The sequence below is a fragment of the Monodon monoceros genome, unplaced genomic scaffold (assembly GCF_005190385.1).
Source record: "Monodon monoceros isolate NGI ecotype Baffin Bay Population unplaced genomic scaffold, NGI_Narwhal_1 Super_Scaffold_12, whole genome shotgun sequence".
In the NCBI taxonomy this organism is placed as follows: Eukaryota; Metazoa; Chordata; class Mammalia; order Artiodactyla; family Monodontidae; genus Monodon; species Monodon monoceros.
Window position 1 is genome coordinate 163,803,329 of NW_021703768.1, and position 22,019 is coordinate 163,825,347.

The 22,019-nt window shown below is 40.4% G+C and overlaps 1 protein-coding gene and 1 pseudogene across 1 annotated transcript in view; one reads left to right on the forward strand and one right to left on the reverse strand.

The window, feature by feature from the left end:
• The window catches only part of LOC114891877, a 77,341-nt pseudogene that overhangs the window by 12,288 nt on the left and 43,034 nt on the right, over nucleotides 1–22,019 (reverse strand).
• LOC114891878 (adhesion G protein-coupled receptor E2-like) overlaps nucleotides 13,655–22,019 on the forward strand; it is a gene marked incomplete at its 5' end in the record, with an annotated part of 68,148 nt that continues 59,783 nt past the window's right edge. The window contains 1 exon segment of the mRNA XM_029216352.1: nucleotides 13,655–13,682. Within this exon segment, the coding sequence (XP_029072185.1) occupies nucleotides 13,655–13,682 (28 nt within the window).

Consider the following 22,019-nt stretch of genomic DNA (forward strand, 5'->3'; position numbering starts at 1 on the left):
TGTGGACCTTCTCTTCCTTTCAGATCCCTCCCAAGGGCACAGATCCCAACCTAATGTCTTTTTTTCTGTCCTACCCAGTTATGTGGAGATCTTTCTTGTGGCTTTGGTTGTACAGAAGTTCTTCTGGGGACCTCCCTGGTAGTCCAGTGGTTAAGACTCTGCACTTCCACTGTAGGGGCGTGTGTTCAATTCCTGGTTGTGTAACTAAGATCCTGCAAGCTGTGCAGTGTGGGCCAAAAAAAAAAAATTTCTTCTGCCAGGTTCCAGTTAATTTTCTGTGAGAACTGTAGAAGTATTTTTGATGTGTTGTAGGGGTAGGAGAGTTCCACATCCTCCTACCCTGTCATCTTGATTCCCCTTTCTCCTTTCAAATTATTATACTATTTGTTATGGTGATCTGTGATCAATGATCTTTGATGTTACTACAATGACTCACTGAAGGCTCAGATGATGGTTGGTATTTTTTAGCTCTAAAGTATTTTAAAAGTAAGGTATATATACTTTTTATACATAATGCTGTTATACACTTAATAGACCATAATATAGGGTAAACATAGATTTATATACACTAGGAAACCAAAATTCATGTGATAATTGCTTCATTGTGATAACTGCTTTATTGCAGTGGACTGAACCTGCAATATCTCTGTGGTATACCTGTGGTAGATACACAAAAGAAAAAGGTAAAGGAATCTAAGCATACCAAAAAAGACAGGAATCTAAGCAAGCAAAGGAGACAGGAAAATAGGAATTACAAAACAGCCAGAAAACAGTGAACAAAATAGCAATAAGGACATACCAATCAATAATTACTTTAAATGTAAAACAAATAATAAATTCTCCCATCAAAACACAGAGTGGCTGAATGGATTAAAAAAAAAAAGACTCACCTATATACTGCCTACAAAAACCTCACCTGAGGTACAAGTGCACACACAGACTGAAAGGATGGAAAAAAAATATTCCATGCAAATGGAAACCAGAAGAAAGCTCGGGCAGATATACTTGTAACAGTCAAAATAGATTTAAGATAAAGACTGTTATAAGAGACAAAAAAGGTCATTATATAATGATAAAGGAGTAAATCCAAAAAGAGAATATAACATTTGTAAACATTTATGCACTCAAAAAAGGAACATCTGAATAGGTAAAACAAAATTTAACAGATCTAAAGGGAGAAGTAGAAAGCCATACAATAACAGAAAGGGGGCTTCCCTGGTGGCGCAGTGGTTGAGAGTCCACCTGCCGATGCAGGGGACACGGGTTTGTGCCCTGGTCCGGGAAGATCCCACATGCTGTGGAGCAGCTGGGCCCGTGAGCCATGGCCGCTGAGCCTGCACATCCGGAGCCTGTGCTCCGCAATGGGAGAGGCCACAACAGTGAGAGGCCTGCGTACAGCAAGAAAAATAAAAAAAAAAATAACAGAAACGGACTTTAATACCCCAATTTCATCAGTGGATACATCATTCAGACAGAAAATCAATAAAGAAACACTGGACTTCAGTGACACATTAGGCCAGTCATTCCATCCAAAAGCAACAGAATACACAGTCTTCTCAAGGGCACATGGAACATTCTCCAGGAGAGAGCATATGTTAGGCCACAAAACAAGTCTTAATAAATTTAAGAAGATGAAAGTCATATAAAGCATCTTTCCTGACCACAGTGCCATACAACTAGAAATCCATTATGAGAAGATAACTGGAAAATTCACATGTGGAGATTAAAAATGATATTGAAAAACCAATAGGTTAAAGAAATCAAAAGAGAAATTTTAAAAAGTACCTTGAGACAAATGAAACGGAAATATAGTAGAACCCTATTGTTTGTGAGGGATACATTCCAAGACACTGAGTGGATGCCTGAAACCATGAATAGTAATTAACCCCACAAATATTATGTTTTTTCCTATATATACACATGCACACACAGTGTGTATACAATGAAAAAAGGGATGATTCATATCCCAGGCAAGATGGAGCAGGACGGCACAAAGTTTTATCATACTCCTCAGGACAATGCACAATTCAAAACTTTATTTTTAAAAATATTTCAAGTATTTTTAAAATGTCTATTTCTGTAATTTTCCATTTAATATTTTCAGACCACAGTTGACTGCAGGTAACTGACAGTGTAAAAAGCAAAACTGCAGGGCTTGCCTGGTGGCACAGTGCTTGAGAATCTGCCTGCCAATGCAGGGGAAACAGGTTTGAGCCCTGGTCTGGGAAGATCCCACATTCCGCGGAGCAACTGGGCCTGTGAGCCACAACTACTGAGCCTGCACATGTGGAGCTTTTGCTCTGCAACAAGAGAGCCCACGACAGTGAAAGGCCCGGGCAGCGCCATGAAGAGGACCCAGCTCGCCGCAACTAGAGGAAGCCCACACACAGAAACGAGGACCCAACACAGCCAAAAATAAATAAATCTTAAAAACCTTAAAAAATAAAAAGAAAAACTGCAGGTAAAGGGGGACTACTCTGCAACATACTGAAACATACAGGATGCAGCAAAAGCATTTCCAAGAGGGAAGTTCATAGTGATAGTGATAAATCAAGAAACAAAAAACCTAACTTTATATATTAAGGAACTAGAAAAAGAAGAAAAAGCAAATGGAAAAGTTAGTAAAATGAAAGAAATAACAAAGATCACAGTGGAAATAAACACTAAAAAGAGAGGAGAAAAACAATAAATGAAACTAAGATCTTTAAAAATATAAGGTAGATACCAGGAAAAAGACGAGGTGATCACTTTCCTCCACACAAATACACCGCACATACATCTACATGTGGAACAACTACAGAACACCTACTAAACGCAGGCAGAAGACCTCAGACTTCCCAGAGGGCAAGAAACTCCCGACGTGCTTGGCCGTGTGGCTGACAGGGTCTTGGTGCTCCAGCCTGCTGTCAGGGCTGAGCCTCTGAGGTGGGAGAGCCGAGTTCAGTACACCGGACCACCAGAGACCTCCCGACCCTATGTAATATCTATCAGCGAGGGGTCTCCCAGCGATATCTGTCTCAGCCCTAAGACCGAGCTCCACTCAATGGCCAGCAAGCTCCAGTGCTGGATACCCCATGCCAAACAACTAGCAAGACAGGAACACAACCCAATCCAGTAGCAGAGAGACTGCCTAAAATCATACTAAGTTCACAGACACCCCAAAACACACCACTGGACACGGCCCTACCCGCCAGAAAGACAAGATCCAGCCCCACCCAGCAGAACACAGGCACCAGTCCTCTCTACCAGGAAGCCTACACAAGCCCCTTAACCAACCTTACCCACCGGGGGCAGACACCAAAAGCAATGGGATCTATGAACCTGTAGCCTGTGAAAAAGAGACACCAAACACAGTAAGTTAAACAAAATGAAAAGACAGAGAAATATGCAGCAGATAAAGGAGCAAGATAAAAACGCACCAGACCAGGGCTTCCCTGGTGCGCAGTGGTTGAGAGTCAACCTGCTAATGCACAGGACACGGACTCGTGTCCTGGTCCAGGAAGATCCCACACGCCGCAGAGCGGCTGGGCCCATAAGCCATGGCCGCTGAGCCTGTGCATCCGGAGCCTTTGCTCCGCAACAGGAGAGGCCACAACAGTGACAGGCCCGCATACCGCAAAAAAAAAAAAAAATCCCAGAACACCAAACAAATGAAGAGGAAATAGGCAGACTACCTGAAAAAAATCCAGAGTAATGATAGAAAAGATGATCCAAAAATCTTGGAAATAGAATGGAGAAATACGAGAAATGTTTAACAAGACCTAGAAGGACTAAAGAGCAAAGAAACAACAATGAACAACACAATAAATGAAATTAAAAATTCCCTAGAAAGAATCAATGGCAGAATAAATGAGGCAGAAAAAAGGATAAATGACCTGGAAGATAAAATTGTGGAAATAACTGCTGCAGAGCAGAATAAAGAAAAAAGAATGAAGAGAATTGAGGACAGTCTCAGAGACGTCTGGGACAACATTAAATGCACCAACACTCGAAATATAGGGGTCCCAGAAAAAGAAGAAAACAAGAAAGGGTGGAGCTTCAAGATGGTGGAAGAGTAAGACACAGAGATCACCTTCCTCCCCACAACTACATCAGAAATACATCTGCACGTGGAACTGCTCCTATAGAACACAAACTGAATGCTGGCAGAAGACCGCAGACCTCCCAAAAGGCAAGAAACTCCCCACATACATGGGCAGGCCAAAAGAAAAAACAGACAAAAGAATAGGGATGGAACCTGAACCAGTGGGAGGGAGCTGTGAAGGAGGAAAGGTTTCCAAACACTAGGAAGCCCCTTCGCGGGTGGAGACTGTGGGTGGCGGAGGGGGGAAGCTTTGGAGCCATGGAGGAGAGCGCAGCAACAAGGGTGTGGAGGGCAAAGCAGAGAGATTCCCGCACAGAGCAACGGTGCTGATTAGCACTCACCAGCCCGAGAGGCTTGTCTGCTCACCCGCCAGGGCTGGCGGGGTCTGGGAACTGAGGCTCGGGCTTTGGCTGGATTCCAGGGAGAGGAGTGGGGTTGGCTGTGAGAGCACAGCCTGAAGGGACTAGTGCACCACGGGTAGCTGGGAGGGAGTCTGGGAAAAACTCTGGAGCTGCCGCAGAGGGTAGAATCTTGTTATTCCCTCTTTGCTTCTTGGTGCGCTAGAAGAGGGGATTAAGAGTGCCCCTTAAAGGAGCTCCAGAGACGGGCGTGAGCTGCGGCTATCAGCGCGGACCCCAGAGACGGGCATGGGATGCTAAGGCTGCTGCTGCAGCCACCAAGAAGCCTGTGTGCAAGCACAGGTCACTCTCCACACCTCGCCTCCCGGGAGGCTGTGCAGCCCGCCACTGCTAGGGTCCTGCGATCCAGAGACAACTTCCCCGGTAGAACGCACAGCATGCCTCAGGCTGTTGCAACGTCACACAGGCCTCTGCCAATGCAGGCTAGCCCCGATTCCGTGCCCCTGCCTCCCCCCGGCCTGAGTGAGCCAGAGACCCTGAAGTAGCTGCTCCTTTAAGCCTGTCCTGTCTGAGCAAAGAACAGACGCCTTCAGGCGACCTACACGCAGGGCAGGTCCAAATCCAAAGCTGAACCCCGGGAGCTGTGTGAGCAAAAAAGAGAAAGGGAAATTTCTCCCAGCAGCTTCAAGAGCAGCGGATTAAATCTCCACAATCAACTTGATGTACCCTGCATCAGTGGAATACCTGAATAGACAACGAATCATCCCAAATTGAAGAGGTGGAGTTGGGGAGCAAAGATATATATTTTTTCCCCTTTTCCTCTTTTTGTGAGTGTGCATGTGTATTCTTCTTTCTGTGATTTTGTCTGTATAGCTTTGCTTTTACCATTTGTCCTAGGATTCTGTTCATCCCGTTTTTTTTACTTTCAAAAATATTTTTCTTAATATTTTTTTATTTTAATAAATTTATTTTATCTTCCTTCTTTCTTTCATTCCTTCTTTCTTTCTTATTTTTTCTTCCTCTTATTCTGAGCTGTGTGGATGAAAGGCTCTAGGTGCTCCAGCCAGGAGTCAGGGCTGTGCCTCTGAGGTGGGAGAGACAACTTCAGGACACTGGTCACAAGAGGCCTCCCAGCTCCACATAACATCAAATGGTGAAAATCTCCCAGAGATCTCCATCTCAACACCAAGACCCAGCTTCACTCAACGACCAGCAAGCTACAGTGCTGGACACCCTATGCCAAAGAAGTAGCAAGAGAGGAACACAATCCCATCCATTAGCAGAGAGGCTGCCTAAAATCATAATAAGGCCACAAACACCCCAAAACATACCACCAGACGTGGATCTGCCCACCAGAAAGACAAGATCCAGCCTCATCCACCAGAACACAGGCACTAGTCCTCTCCACTAGGAAGCCTACAGAACCCACTGAACCAACCTTAGCCCCTGGGGACACACACCAAAAACAACGGGAACTACGAACCTGCAACCTGCGAAAAGGAGACCCCAAACACAGTAAGTTAAGCAAAATGAGAAGACAGAGAACTACATCACAGATGAAGGAGCAAGGTAAAAACCCACCAGACCGAACAAATGAAGAGGAAATAGTCAGTCTACCTGAGAAAGACTTCAGAATAATGATAGTAAAGATGATCCAAACTCTTGGAAATAGAATAAACACAAGAAACGTTTAACAAGGACCTAGAAGAACTAAAGAGCAACCAAACAATGATGAACAACACAATAAATGAAAGTAAAAACTCTCTAGCAGGGATCAATAGCAGAATAACTGAGGCAGAAGAATGGATAAGTGACCTGGAAGATAAAATAGTGGAAATAACTACTGCAGAGCACAATAAAGAGAAAAGAATGAAAAGAACTTAGGACAGGCTCAGAGACTTCTGGGACAACGTTAAACGCAACAACATTCGAATTATGGGGGTCACAGAAGAAGAAGAGCAAAAGAAAGGGACTGAGAAAATATTTAAAGAGAGTATACTTGAAAACTTCCCTAATATGGGAAAGGAAATAGTCAAGTCCAGGGAGAGGAGTGGGGTTGATGCACAGAGTTTAATGCACAGAGAGTCCCATACAGGATAAATTCAAGGAGAGAAAAACGACAAGACACATATTAATCAAACTATCAAAAATTAAATACAAAGAAAAATATTAAAAGCAGCAAGGGAAAAAACCCAAATAACACACAAGGGAATCCCCATAAGGTTAACAGCTGATCTTTCAGCAGAAAGTCTGCAAGCCAGAAGGAAGTGGCAGGACATATTTAAAGTGATGAAGGAGAAATATCTATAACCAAATTATTCTACCCAGGAAGGATCTCATTCAGATTTAATGGAAAAATTAAAACTTTCTTAGACAAGCAAATGCTAAGAGAATTCAGCAGCACCAAACCAGCTTTACAACAAATGCTAAAGGAATTTCTTTAGGAAGGACACAGGACAGAAGGAAAAGACCTAAAATAACAAACTCAAAATAATTAAGAAAACGGGAATAGCAACATACATATTGATAATTACCTTAAATGTAAATGGATTAAATGCTCCAAAACAAAAGACACTGACTGGCTAAATGGATACAAAAACAAGACCTGTATATACGCTGTCTACAAGACACCTACTTCAGACATAAGGGCACATACAGACTGAACGTGAGGGAATGGAAAAAGATATTCCATGCAAATGGAAATCAAAAGAAAGCTGGACAAGCAATTCTCATATCAGACAAAATAGACTTTAAAATAAAGACTATTAGAAGGGACAAAGAAGGACACTACATAAGGATCAAGGAATCGATCCAAGAAGAAGATATAACAATTGTAAATATTTATGCACCCAACATAGGAGCACCTCAATACATAAGGCAAATATTAACAGCCATAAAAGGGGAAATCAACAGTAACACAATCATAGTAGGGGACTTTAACACCCCACTTTCACCAGTACACAGATCACCCAAAATGAAATAAGGAAACACGAGCTTCAAATGATACATTAAACAAGATGGACTTAACAGAATACACTTTCTTTTCAAGTGCTCATGGAAACTTCTCAAGGATACATCATATCTTGGGTCACAAATCAAGCCTTGGTAAATTCAAGAAAATTGACATCATATCAAGTATCTTTTCCGACCACAGCGCTATGAGACTAGATATCAATTACAGGCAAAAATCTGTAATAAAATACAAACACATGGAGGCTAAACAGTACACTACTTAATAACCAAGAGATCACTGAAGAAATCAAAATCAAAAAATACCTAGAAACAAATGACAATGACAATACGACGAACCAAAACCTATGGGATGCAGCAAAAGCAGTTCTAAGAGGGAAGTTTATACCAATACAGTCCTACCTTAAGAAACAAGAAACATCTCAAGGAAACAACCTAACCTTGCACCTAAAGCAATTAGAGAAGGAAGAACAAAAAAACCCCCAAAGTTAGCAGAAGGAAAGAAATCATAAAGATCAGATCAGAAATAAATGAAAAACAAATGAAAGAAAGGATAGCAAAGATCAATAAAACGAAAAGTTCGCTCTTTGAGAAGATAAACAAAATTGATAAACCATTAGCCAGACTCATCAAGAAAAAAAGGAAGAAGACTCAAATCAATAGAATTAGAAATGAAAAAGGAGAAGTAACAACTGACAATGCAGAAATACAAAGGATCATGAGAGATTACTACAAGCAACTCTATGCCAATAAAATGGACAACCTGGAAGAAATGGACATATTCTTAAAAATGCACAACCTGCCGAGACTGAACCAGGAAGAAATAGAAAATATGAACAGACCAATCACAAGCACTGAAATTGAAATTGTGATGAAAAATCTTCCAACAAACAAAAGCCCAGGACCAGATGGCTTCACAGGCGAATTCTATCAAACATTTAGAGAAGAGCTAACACCTATCCTTTTTAAACTCTTCCAAAATGTAGCAGAGGGAGGGACACTCCCAAACTCATTCTACGAGGCCACCATCACCCTGATACCGAAACCAGACAAAGATGTCACAAAGAAAGAAAACTACAGGCCAATATCACTGATGAACACAGATGCAAAAATCCTCAACAGAATACTAGCAAACAGAAGCCAACAGCACATTAAAAGGATCATACACCATGATCAAGTGGGGTTTATTTCAGGAATGCAAGGATTCTTCAATATACGCAAATAAATCAATGTGATACACCATATTAACAAATTGAAGGAGAAAAACCACATGATCATCTCAATAGATGCAGAAGAAGTGTTCGACAAAACTCAACACCGATTTATGATAAAAACCCTGCAGAAAGTAGGCACAGAGGGAACTTTCCTCAACATAATAAAGGTCATATATGACAAACCCACAGCCAACAACATCCTCGATGGTGAAATACTGAAAGCATTTCCACTAAGATCAGGAACAAGACAAGGTTGCCCACTCTCACCACTCTTATTCAACATAGTTTTGGAAGTTTTAGCCACAGCAATCAGAGAAGAAAAGGAAATAAAAGGAATCCAAATCGGAAAAAAAGTAAAGCTGTCACTGTTTGCAGATGACATGATACTATACATAGAGCATCCTAAAGATGCTACCTAGAAGCTAACTAGTAGCTCTAGAAAACTTCTAGAGCTAATCAATGAATTTGGTAAAGTTGCAGGATACAAAATTAATGCACAGAAATCTCTGGCATTCCTATACACTAATGATGAAAAATCTGAAAGGGAAATTAAGAAAACACTCCCATTTACCAGTGCAACAAAAAGAATAAAATATCTAGGAATAAACCTACCTGAGGAGACAGAAGACCAATATGAAGAAAATTATAAGACACTGATGAAAGAAATTAAAGATGATACAAATAGATGGAGAGATATACCATGTTCTTGGATTCGAAGAATCAACATTGTGAAAATGACTCTACTACCCAAAGCAATCTACACATTCAATGCAATCCCTATCAAACTACCACTGGCATTTTTCACAGAACTGGAACAAAGAATTTCACAATTCGTATGGAAACACAAAGGACCCCGAATAGCCAAAGCAATCTTCAGAACGAAAAGTGGAGCTGGAGGAATCAGAATCCCTGACTTCAGACTATATTACAAAGCTACAGTAATCAAGACAGTATGGTACTGGCACAAAAACAGAAAGATAGATCAATGGAACAGGATAGAAAGCCGAGATGAATGCATGCACATATGGTCATCTTATCTTTGATAAAGGAGGCAGGAATGTACAGTGGAGAAAGGACACCCTCTTCAATAACTGGTGCTGGGAAAACTGGACAGGTACATGTAAAAGAATGAGATTTGATCACTCCTTAACACCATACACAAAAATAAGCTCAAAATGGATTAAAGACCTAAATGTAAGTCCAGAACTATCAAACTCTTAGAGGAAGACATAGGCAGAATACTCTATGTCATAAATCACAGCAAGATCCTTTTAGACCCACCTCCCAGAGAAATGGAAATAAAAACAAAACCAAATGGGACCTAATGAACTTCAAACCTTTTGCACAGCAAAGGAAACCATAAACAAGACCAAAAGACAGCCCTCAGAATGGGAGAAAATATTTGCAAATGAAGCAACTGACAAGGGATTAATCTGCAAATTGTACAAGTAGCACATGCAGCTCAATATCAAAAAACTAAATCCAACCCCAAAATGGGCAGAAGACCTAAATAGACATCTCTCCAAAGAAGATATACAGACTGCCAACAAACACCTAAAAGAATGCTCAACATCATTAATCATCAGAGAAATGCAAATCAAAACTACAATGAGATATCATCTCACACCAGTCAGAATAGCCATCATCAAAAACTCTAGAAACAATAAATGCTGGAGAAGGTGTGGAGGAAAGGGAACACTCTTGCACTACTGATGGGAATGTGAATTGGTACAGCCACTATGGAGACCAGTATGGAGGTTCCTTAAAAAACTAAAAATAGAACTACCATACGACCCAGCAATGCCACTATTGGGCATATACACTGAGAAAACCATAATTCAAAAAGAGACATGTACCAAAATGTTCACTGCAGCTCTTATTTACAATAGCCAGGACATGGAAGCAACCTAAGTGTCCATCATCGGATGAATGGATAAAGAAGATGTGGCACATATATACAATGAAATATTACTGAGCCATGAAAAGAAACGAAATTGAGTTATTTGTAGTGAGGTGGATGGACTTAGAGTCTGTCATACAGAGTGAAGTAAGTCAGAAAGAGAAAAACAAATACCAGATGCTAACACATATGTATGGAATCTAAGAAAAAAAAAAGGTCATGAAGAACCTAGGGGCAAGACGGGAATAAAGACACAGACCTACTAGAGGATGGGCTTGAGGATATGGGGATGGGGAACGATAAGCAGTGACAAAGTGAGAGAGTGGCATGGACATATATATACTACCAAACGTAAAATAAATAGCTAGTGGGAAACAGCTGCATAGCACAGGGAGATCAGCTTGGTGCTTGTGACCACCTACAGGGGGGGAGGGAGAGAGACGCAAGAGGGAGGAGATATGAGAACATATGTATATGTACAACTGATTCACTTTTTTACAAAGCAGAAGCTAACACACCACTGTAAAGCAATTATACTCCAATAAAGATGTTAAAAAAAAAATAAAAGGAACACTGGCCTTCAGTGACACATTAGGCCAGTCATTCCATCCAAAAGCAACAGAATACACAATCTTTTCAAAGGCACGTGGAACATTTTCCAGGACAGAGCATATGTTAGGCCACAAAACAAGTGTTAATAAATTTAAGAAGATTAAAGTCATATTAAGCATCTTTCCCGACCACAATGCAATACAACTAGAAATCCATTATGAGAAGATAACTGGAAAATTCACACGTGGAGATTAAAAATGATACTGAACAACCAATAGGTTAGGTTAAACAAATCAAAAGAGAAATTTTAAAAAGTACCTTGAGACAAATGAAACGGAAATATAGTAGAACCCCATTATCTGTGAGGGATACATTCCAAGACACTGAGTGGATGCCTGAAACCATGAATAGTAATTAACCCCACAAATATTATGTTTTCTCCTATGCATACACATGCACACACAGTGTGTATACAATGAACAAAGGGATGATTCATATCTCAGGCAAGATGGAGCAGGATGGCACAAAGTTTTATCACACTCCTCAGGACAATGCACAATTCAAAACTCTACTTTAAAAAATGTTTAAAGTATTTTAAAAATGTCTATTTCTGTAATTTTCCATTTAATATTTTCAGACCACTGTTGACTGCAGGTAACTGAAACTGTAAAAACCAAAACTGCAGATAAAGGGGGACTGTTGTGCAACAAACTGAAACTTACATTATGCATCAAGCATTTCCAAGAGGGAAGTTCACAGTGATAGTGATAAGTCAAGAAACAAAAAAGATCTCAAAAAACCTAACTTTACATATCAAGGAACTAGAAAAAGAAGATAAAGCAAATGCAAAGTTAGTAAAATGAAAGAAATAAAAAAGATCACAGTAGAAATAAGTGAAAAAGACTAAAAATAGAGTAGAAAAACAAGCAATGAAACTAGGAGCTTTTAAAATATAAGATAGATATCCAATAGAGATGGTGGAGGAGTAAGACGTGGAGATCACCTTCCTCCTCACAAATACACCACAAATACATCTACATGTGGAGCAACTACAGAACACCTACTAAATGCAGGCAGAGGACGTCAGACTTCCCAGAGGGCAGAAGCTCCCCACATACCTGGCTGTGTGGCTGACAGGGTCTTGGTGCTCCAGCCTGCTGTCAGGACTGAGCCTCTGAGGTGGGAGAGCTGAGTTTAGTACACTGGACCACCAGAGACTTCATGGCCACATGTAATATGAATCAGCGAGGGCTCTCCCAGAGGTCTCTGTCTCAACCCTAAGAACCAGCTCCACTCAATGGCCAGCAAGCTCCAGTGCTGGACACCGCATGCCAAACAACTAGCAAGACAGGAACACAACCCAATCCAGTAGCAGAGAGACTGCCTAAAATCATACTAAGTTCACAGACACCCCAAAACACACCACTGGACACAGCCCTGCCCACCAGAAAGACAATATTCAGTCCCATCCACCAAAACACAGGCACTAGTCCTCTCTACCAGGAAGCCTACACAAGCCCCTTAACCAACATTCCCCCCAGGGGCAGACACCAAAAGCAACAGCAACTATAAACCTGTAGCCTGTGAAAAAGAGACACCAAACACAGTAAGTTAAACAAAATGAGATGACAGTGTAATATGCTACAGATGAAGGAGCACAAGGAAAAACTCACCAGACCAAACAAATGAAGAGGAAATAGGCAGCATAACTGAAAAAGAATTCAGAGTAATGACAGAAAAGATGATCCAAAAACCTTGGAAATAGAATGGAGAAAATACGAGAAATGTTTAACAAGACCTAGAAGGACTAAAGAGCAAAGAAGCAACAATGAACAACACAATAAATGAAATTTAAAATTCCCTAGAAAGAATCAATAGCAGAATAAATGAGGCAGAAGAAAGGATAAATGACCTGGAAGATAAAATATTGGAAATAACTGCTGCAGAGCAGAAAAAAGAATGAAAAAAATTGAGGACAGTCTCAGAGACTTCTGGGACAACATTAAATGTACCAACATTCGAATTATAGGGGTCCCAGAAGAAGAAAACAAGAAAGGGAGGAGCTTCAAGATCACGGAACAGTAAGACGTGGAGATCACCATCCTCTCCACAACTACATCACAAATACATCTGCATGTGGAACTGCTCCTATAGAACACCTACTGAACACTGGCAGAAGACCTCAGACCTCCCAAAAGGCAAGAAACTCCCCACGTACCTGGGTAGGGAAAAAGAAAAAACAGAGACGAATAGGGACGGGACCTGCACCAGTGGGAGGGAGCTGTGAAGGAGGAAAGGTTTCCACACACTAGGAAGCCACTTCGCGGGCAGAGACTGCCGGTGGCTGAGGGGGGAAGCTTCAGAGCCACAGAGGAGAGCGCTGCAACAGGGGTGTGGAGAGCAAAGCAGAGAGATTCCCACACAGACGAATGGTGCCAACCGGCACTCACCAGCCCGAGAGGCTTGTATGCTCACCCGCTCTGGCTGGCGGGGGCTGGGAGCTGAGGCTCGGGCTTCAGTTGGATCCCTGGGAGAGGACTGTGGTTGGCTGTGTGAACACAGCCTGAAGGGACTACTGCACCACAGCTACCCGGGAGGGAGTCTGGGAAAAAGTCTTGAGCTGATGCAGAGGCAAGAGACTTTTTCTTCCCTCTTTGTTTCTTGGTGCATGAGAAGAGGGGATTAAGAGCACCGCTTAAAGGAACTCCAGAGACGGGCGCGAGCCGCAGCTATCAGCGCAGACCCCAGAGATGGGCATGGGATGCTAAGGCTGCTGCTGTAGCCACCAAGAAGCCTGTGTGCAAGCACAGGTCACTCTCCACACCTCCCCTCCCAGGAGCCTGTGTAGCTGCCACTGCCAAAGTCCCGTGATCCAGGGACAACATCCCAGGGAGATCGCACAGCACGCCTCAGACTGGTGCAACATCACACCAGCCTCTGCCGCCGCAGGCTCTCTGGGCATCTGTACCCCTCCCTCCCCCTGGCCAGAGCCCCCAAATCAGCGGCTCCTTTAACCCCATACTCTCTGAGCAAGGAACAGACACCCTCAAGCAACCTACAGGCAGAGGCGGGGCCAAATCCAAAGCTGAACCCTGAGAGCTGTGAGAACAAAGAAGAGAAAGGGAAATCTCTCCCAGCAGCTTCAGAAGCAGATTAAAGCTGCACAATCAAACTGATGTACCCTGCATCTGTGGAATACATGAATAGACAATGAATCATCGCAAAATAAGGAGGTGGACTTTGAGAGCAAGATTTATGATTTTTTTCCCCTTTTCCTCTTTTTGTGAGTGTGTATGTGTATGCTTCTGTGTGAGATTTTGTCTGTATAGCATTGCTTTCACCATATGTCCTAGGGTTCTGTATGCCCATCTTTTTTCTTTTACTTTTAAAAAACATTTTTTCTTAATAATTTTTAATTTTTAAAATTTTTATTTGTGGTACACGGGTCTGTGACGGTTGAGGCCTCTACCATCGTGGAGCACAGGGTCCAGACGCACAGGATCAGTGGTCACAGGTAACAGGCCTAGCCGCTCCATGGCACGTGGGATCTTCCTGGACCGGAGCACAAACCCATGTCCCCTGCATGAGCAGGTGGACCCTCAACCAGTGCACATCCAGGGCAGCCCAATAATTAGTTTTTATTTTAATAACTTTATTTTTTAAATATTGCTTTATTTTATTTTTATTTTATCCTCTTTCTTTCTTTTCCTTCTACATTTTCTCCCTTTTATTGTGAGACATGTGGATGAAAGGCTCTTGGTGCTCCAGCCAGGAGTCAATGCTGTGCCTCTGAGGTGGGAGACCCAAATTCAGGACACTGGTCCACAAGAGACCTCCCAGCTCCACGTAGTATCAAACCGTGAAAATCTCCCAGAGATCTCCATCTCAAAGCCAACACCCAGCTTCACTCAAAAACCAGCAAGCTACAGTGCTGGATTCCCTACAACAAAGAACTAGCAAGACAGGAACACAACCCCACCCATTAGCAGAGAGGCTGCCAAAAATCATAATAAGGCCACAGACAACCCAAAACACACCACCAGACATGGACCTGCCCACCAGAAAGACAAGATCCAGCCTCATCCACCAAAACACAGGCACTAGTCCTCTCCAACAGGAAATCTACACAACCCACTGAAGCAACCTTAGCCACTGGGGACACACACTAAAAACAATGGGAACTATGAACCTGCAGCCTGCAAAAAGGAGACCCCAAACACCGTAAGATAAGAGAAATGAGAAGACAGAAAAACACACAGCAGGTGAAGAAGCAAGGTAAAAACCCACCAGACAGAACAAATGAAGAGTAAATAGGCAGTCTACCTGAAAAAGAATTCAGAGTGATAGTAAAGATAATCCAAAATATTGGAAATAGAATAGATAAAATGCAAGAAACACTTAACAAGGACCTAGAAGAACGAAAGAGGAAACAATGAACAACACAATAAATGAAATTAATAATACTCTAGAGGGGCTTCCCTGGTTGCGCAGGGGTCGAGAGTCCGCCTGTCAATGCGGGGAACACGGGTTCATGCCCCAGTCTGGGAAGATCCCACATGCCGCGGAGCAGCTGGGCCCATGAGCCATGGCTGCTGTGCCTGCATATCTGGAGCCTGTGTGTCTGGAGCCTCTACTCCACACAGTAAGAGGCCTGCGTACAGCAAAAAAAGAGAAAACAAAAAAAGAAAAAAATACTCTAGAAGGGATCAATAGCAGATTAACTGAGGCAGAAAAATAGATAAGTGACCTGGAAGATTAAATAGTGGAAATAACTACTGCAGAGCAGAAATAAGAAAAAAGAATGAAAAGAACTGAGGACAGTCTCAGAGACCTCTGGGACAACATTAAATGCACGAACATTTGAATTATAGTGGGCCCAGAAAAAGAAAAAAGAAAGGGACTGAGAAAATATTTGAAGAGATTATAGTTGAAAACTTCCCTAATATGGGAAAGGAAATAATCAAGTCCAGGAAGCACAGAGAGTCCCATACAGGATAAATCCAAGGAGGAACACACCAAGACACATATTAAACTATCAAAAATTAAATACAAAGAAAAAATATTAAAAGCAGCAAGGGAAAAACAACAAATAACACAGAAGAGAATCCCCAAAAGGTTAATAGCTGATCTTTCAGCAGAAACTCTGCAAGCCAGAAGGGAGTGGCAAGACATATTTAAAGTGATGAAGGAGAAAAACCTACAACCAAGATTACTCTAGCCAGCAAGGATCTCATTCAGATGTGATGGAGAAATTAAAACTTTACAGACAAGCAAAAGCTGAGAGAGTTCAGCACCACCAAACCAGCTTAACAAAAAATGCTAAAGGAACTTCACTAGGCAAGAAACACAAGAGAAGGAAAAGACCTACAATAACACAAAACAATTAAGAAAATGAGAATAGGAACATACATATCGATAATTACCTTAAATGTAAATGGATCAAATGCTCCCACCAAAAGACACAGACTTGCTGAATGGATAGAAAAACAAGACCCATATATATGCTGTCTACAAGAGACCCACTTCAGACCTAGGGACACATACAGACTGAAAGTGAGGGGATGGAAAAAGATATTCTATGCAAATGGAAATGAAAAGAAAGCTGGAGTTGCAGTTTTCATATCAGAAAAGTAGACTTTAAAGACTATTACAAGAGATAAGGAAGGACACTACATAATGATCAAGGGATCCATCCAAGAAGAAAATATAACAATTGTAAATATTTATGCACCAAACATTGGAGCACCTCAATACACAAGGCAAATACTAACAGCCATGAAAAGGGAAATCGACACTAACACAATCATAGTAGGGGACTTTAACACCATACTTTCACCAATGGATGGATCATCCAAAATGAAAATAAGGAAACACAAGATTTCAATGATACATTAAACAAGATGGACTTAATTGACATTTATAGGACATTCCATCCAAAAACAACAGAATACACATTTTTCTCAAGTGCTCATGGAACATTCTCCAGGCCAGATCATATCTTGGGTCACAAATCAAGCCTTGGTAAAGTTTAGAAAATTGAAATTGTATCAAATATTTTTTCCGACCACAACACTGTGAGACTAGATATCAATTACAAGAAAAGATATGTAAAAAATACAAACACATGGAGGCTAAACAATACACGACTTAATAACTAAGTGATCACTGAAGAAATCAAAGAGAAATTCAAAAAATACCTAGAAACAAATGAAAATGGAGACACGATGACCCAAATCCTATGGGATGCAGCAAAAGCAGTTCTAAGAGGGAAGTCTATAGCAATACAATCCTACCTTAAGAAACAGGAAACGTCTCGAATAAACAACCTAACCTTGCACCTAAAGCAATCACAGAAAGAAGAACAAAAAAACCCCAAAGACAGCAGAAGGAAAGAAGTCATAAAAATCAGATCAGAAACAAATGAAAAAGAAAGAAACGATAGCAAAGATCAATAAAACTAAAAGCTGGTTCTTTGAGAATATAAACAAAATTGATAAACCATTAGCCAGACTCATCAAGAAAAAAAGGGAGAAGACGCAAATCCATACAATTAGAAATGAAAAAGGAAAAGTAACGACTGACGCTGCAGAAATACAAAAGATCATGAGAGATTACTACAAGCAACTCTATGCCAATAAAATGGACAATCTGGAAGAAATGGATAAATTCTTAAAAATGCACAACCTGCTGAGACTGAACCAGGAAGAAATAGAGAATATGAACAGACCAATCACAAGCACTGAAACTGAAACTGATTAAAAATCTTCCAACAAACAAAAGCCCAGGACTAGATGGCTTCACAGGCAAATACTATCAAAGATTTACAGAAGAGCTAACACCTTTGCTTCTCAAATTCTTCCAAAATATAGCAGAGGGAGGAACACACCCAAACTCATTCTACGAAGCCACCATCACCCAGATACCAAAACCAGACAAAGATGTCACAAAGAAAGAAAACTACAGGCCAGTATCACTGATGAACATAGATGAAAAAATCCTCAACAAAATACTAGCAAACAGAAGCCAACAGCACATTAAAAGGATCATACACCATGATCAAGTTGGGTATATTCCAGGAATGCAAGGATTCTTCAACATACGCAAAACAATCATTGTGATACACCATATTACCAAATTGAAGGAGAAAAACCATATGATCTCAATCAATGCACAGAAAGCTTTCAACAAAATTCAACACCATTTATGATAAAAACAGTGGAGAAGGTAGGCATAGAGAAATTTGCTCAACATAATAAAGGCCACATATGACAAACCCATAGACAACATCGTGCTCAATTGTGAAAAACTAAAACAATTTACACTGAGATGAGGAAAAAGACAAGGTTGCTCACTCTCACCACTATTATTCAACATAGTTTTGGAAGTTTTAGCCACAGCAATCAGAGACAAAAAAAAAAAAAAAAAAGGAATCCAGATTGGAAAAGAAGAAGTAAAGCTGTCACTATTTGCAGATGACATGATACTATACATAGAGAATCCTAAAGATGCTAACAGAAAACCACTAGAGCTAATCAATGAATTTGGTAAAGTAGCAGGATACAAAATTAATGCACAGAAATCTCTGGCATTCCTATACACTAATGATGAAAAATCTGCAAGGGAAATTAAGAAAACACTCCCATTTACCATTGCAACAAAAAGAATAGAATATCTAGAGATAAACATACCTAAGGAGACAAAAGAACTGTGTGCAGCAAATTATAAGAAAATGATGAAAGAAATTAAAGATGATACAAATAGATGCAGAGATATACCATGTTCTTGGATTGGAAGAATCAACATTCTGAAAATTACTCTACTACCCAAAGCATTCTTCAGGTTTAATAATGCAATCCCTATCAAACTACCATTGGCATTTTTCACAGAACTAGAACAAAATATTTCACAATTTGTATGGAAACACTAAAGACCTCGAAAAGCCAAAGGAATCTTGAGAACGAAAAACGGAGATGGAGGAATTGGGCTCCCTGACTTCAGACTACACTACAAAGCTACAAAATCAAGACAGTATGGTACTGGCACAAAAACAGAAATATAGATCAATGGAACAGGATAGAAAGACCAGAGATAAACCCACGCACATACAGTCACCTTATCTTTGATAAAGGAGGCAAGAATATACAGTGGAGGAAAGATAGCCTCCCTAATAATTGGTGCTGGGAAAACCATACAGGTATATGTAAAAGTATGAAATTAGAACACTCCCTAACACCATACACAAATATAAACTCAAATTGGATTAAACAGCTAAATGTAAGACCAGACACTATCAAACTCTTAGAGGAAAACATAGGCAGAACACTCTATGTCATAATTCACAGCAAGACCCTTTTTGACCCACCTCCTAGGGAAATGGAAATAAAAACACAAACAAATGGGACGTAATGAAACGTAAAAGCTTTTGCACAGCAAAGGAAACCTTAAACAAGGCCAAAAGACAACCCTCAAAATGGGAGAAAAATATTTGCAAATGATGCAACTGACAAAGGATTAATCTCCAAAATTTACAAGCAGCACATGCAGCTCAATATCAAAAAAACAAACAACCCAATCCAAAAATGGGCAGAAAACCTAAATAAATATCTCTCCAAAGAAGATATACAGATTGTCAACAAACACATGAAAGAATGCTCAACATCATTAATCATTACAGAAATGCAAATCCAAACTACAATGAGATATCATCTCACACCAGTCAGAATGGCCACCATCAAAAAATCTAGAATAAATGCTGGAGAGGGTGTGGAAAAAAGGGAACACTCTTGCACTGTTGGTGGGAATGTAAATTGATACAGCCACTATGGAGAACAGTATGGAGATTCCTTAAAAACTAAATATAGGACTGCCATACGACCCAACAATCCCACTACTGGGCATATACCCTGAGAAAACCAAAATCAAAAGAATCATGTACCAAAATGTTCATTGCTGCTCTATTTACAATAGTGAGGACATGGAAGCAACATAACTGTCCATCAACAGATGCATGGATAAAGAAGATGTGCACATATATGCAATGGAATATTACTCAGCCATAAAAAGAAAGGAACTGAGTTATTTGTAGTGAGGTGGATGGACCTAGAGTCTGTCATACAGAGTGAAGTAAGTTAGAAAGAGAAAAGCAAGTACCATATGCTAGCACATATATATGGAATCTAAGAAAAAAGGTCATGAAGAACGTAGGGGCAAGATGGGAATAAAGACATAGACCTGCTAGAGAATGGACTTGAGGATATGAGGAGGGGTAAGGGTAAGCTGTGACAAAGAGAGAGAGTGGCATGGACATATATACACTACCAAACGTAAAATAGATAGCTAGTGGGAAGCAGATGAACAGCACAGGGAAAACAGCTCAGTGTTTTGTGACCACTTACAGGGGTGGGATAGGGAGGGTGGCAGGGAGACCCAAGAGGGAAGAAATATGGGAACATATGTATATTTGTAAATGATTTACTTTGTTATAAGGCAGAAAGTAATACACCATTGTAAAGCAATTATACTGCAATAAAGAAAAAGAAGGAAAATAAAGAGTTATGTACCAAAATGTTCACTGCATATCTATTTACAATAGCCAGGACATGGAAGCAACCTAAGCGTCCATTGACAGATGAATGGATAAAGAAGATGTGGCACATATATACAATGGAATATTACTCAGCCATAAAAAGAAACGAAATTGAGTCATTTGTAGTGAGGTGGATGGACTTAGAGTCTGTCATACAGAGTGAAGTAAGTCAGAAAGAAAAAAGCAAGTACCATATGCTAGCATATATAAATGGTTCTATGGAAAAAATAAAAACAGTCATGAAGAAACTAGGGGCAAGATGCGAATAAAGACACAGACCTACTAGAGGATAAACTTGAGGATATGGGGAGGGGGAAGGATAAGCTGTGACAAAGTGAGACAGTGACATGGGCATATATACACTAGCAAACGTAAAATAGCTAGTGGAAACAGACACATAGCACAGGGAGATCAGCTCGGTGCTTTGTGACCACCTACAGGAGAGGGATAGGAGGGGTGGTAGGCAGGGAGATGCAAGAGGGAAGAGATATGGGAACATATGTATATGTATAACTGATTCACTTTGTTATAAAGCAGAAACTAACACACCATTGTAAATCAATTATAGTCTAATAAAGATGTTTAAAAAAAACACAAACATTGCACTTCAGTAACACATGAGGCCAGTCATTCCATCCAAAAGCAACAGTATACACGATCTTCACAAGGGCACATGGAACATTATCCAGGACAGAGCATATGTTCGGCCACAAAACAAGTCTTAATAAATTTAGGAAGATTGAAGTCATATTAAGCATCTCTCCCGACCACAATGCAATACACCTAGAAATCGATTATGAGAAGATAAATGGAAAATTCCCATGTGGAGATATTAAATGATACAAGAACAACCAATAGGTTAAAGTAATCAAAAGAAATTTGAAAAATTACATTGAGAGAAGTGAAATGGAAATATAGTAGAACCCCATTATCTGTGAGGGATACATGCCACGACACTGAGGGGATGCTTGAAACCATAAATAGTAATTAACACCACAAATATTATGTTTTTTTCCTATACATATACATGCACACAGTGTATAAAATGAACAAAGGGATGATTCATATCCCAGGCAAGATGAAGCAGGATGGCAAAAATTTTTATCACACTCATCAGGACAATGCACAATTCAAAACTTTATTTTAAAAAATGTTTAAAGTATTTAAAAACTGTTTATTTCTGTAATTTTCCATTTAATATTTTCAGACCACAGTTGCCTGCAGGTAATTGAAACTGTAAAAAGCAAAACTGCAGATAAAGGGGGACTATTGAGCAACACACTGAAACTTACAGGATGCAGCAAAAGCATTTCCAAGAGGGAAGTTCATAGTGATAGTGATAAATCAAAAAAGA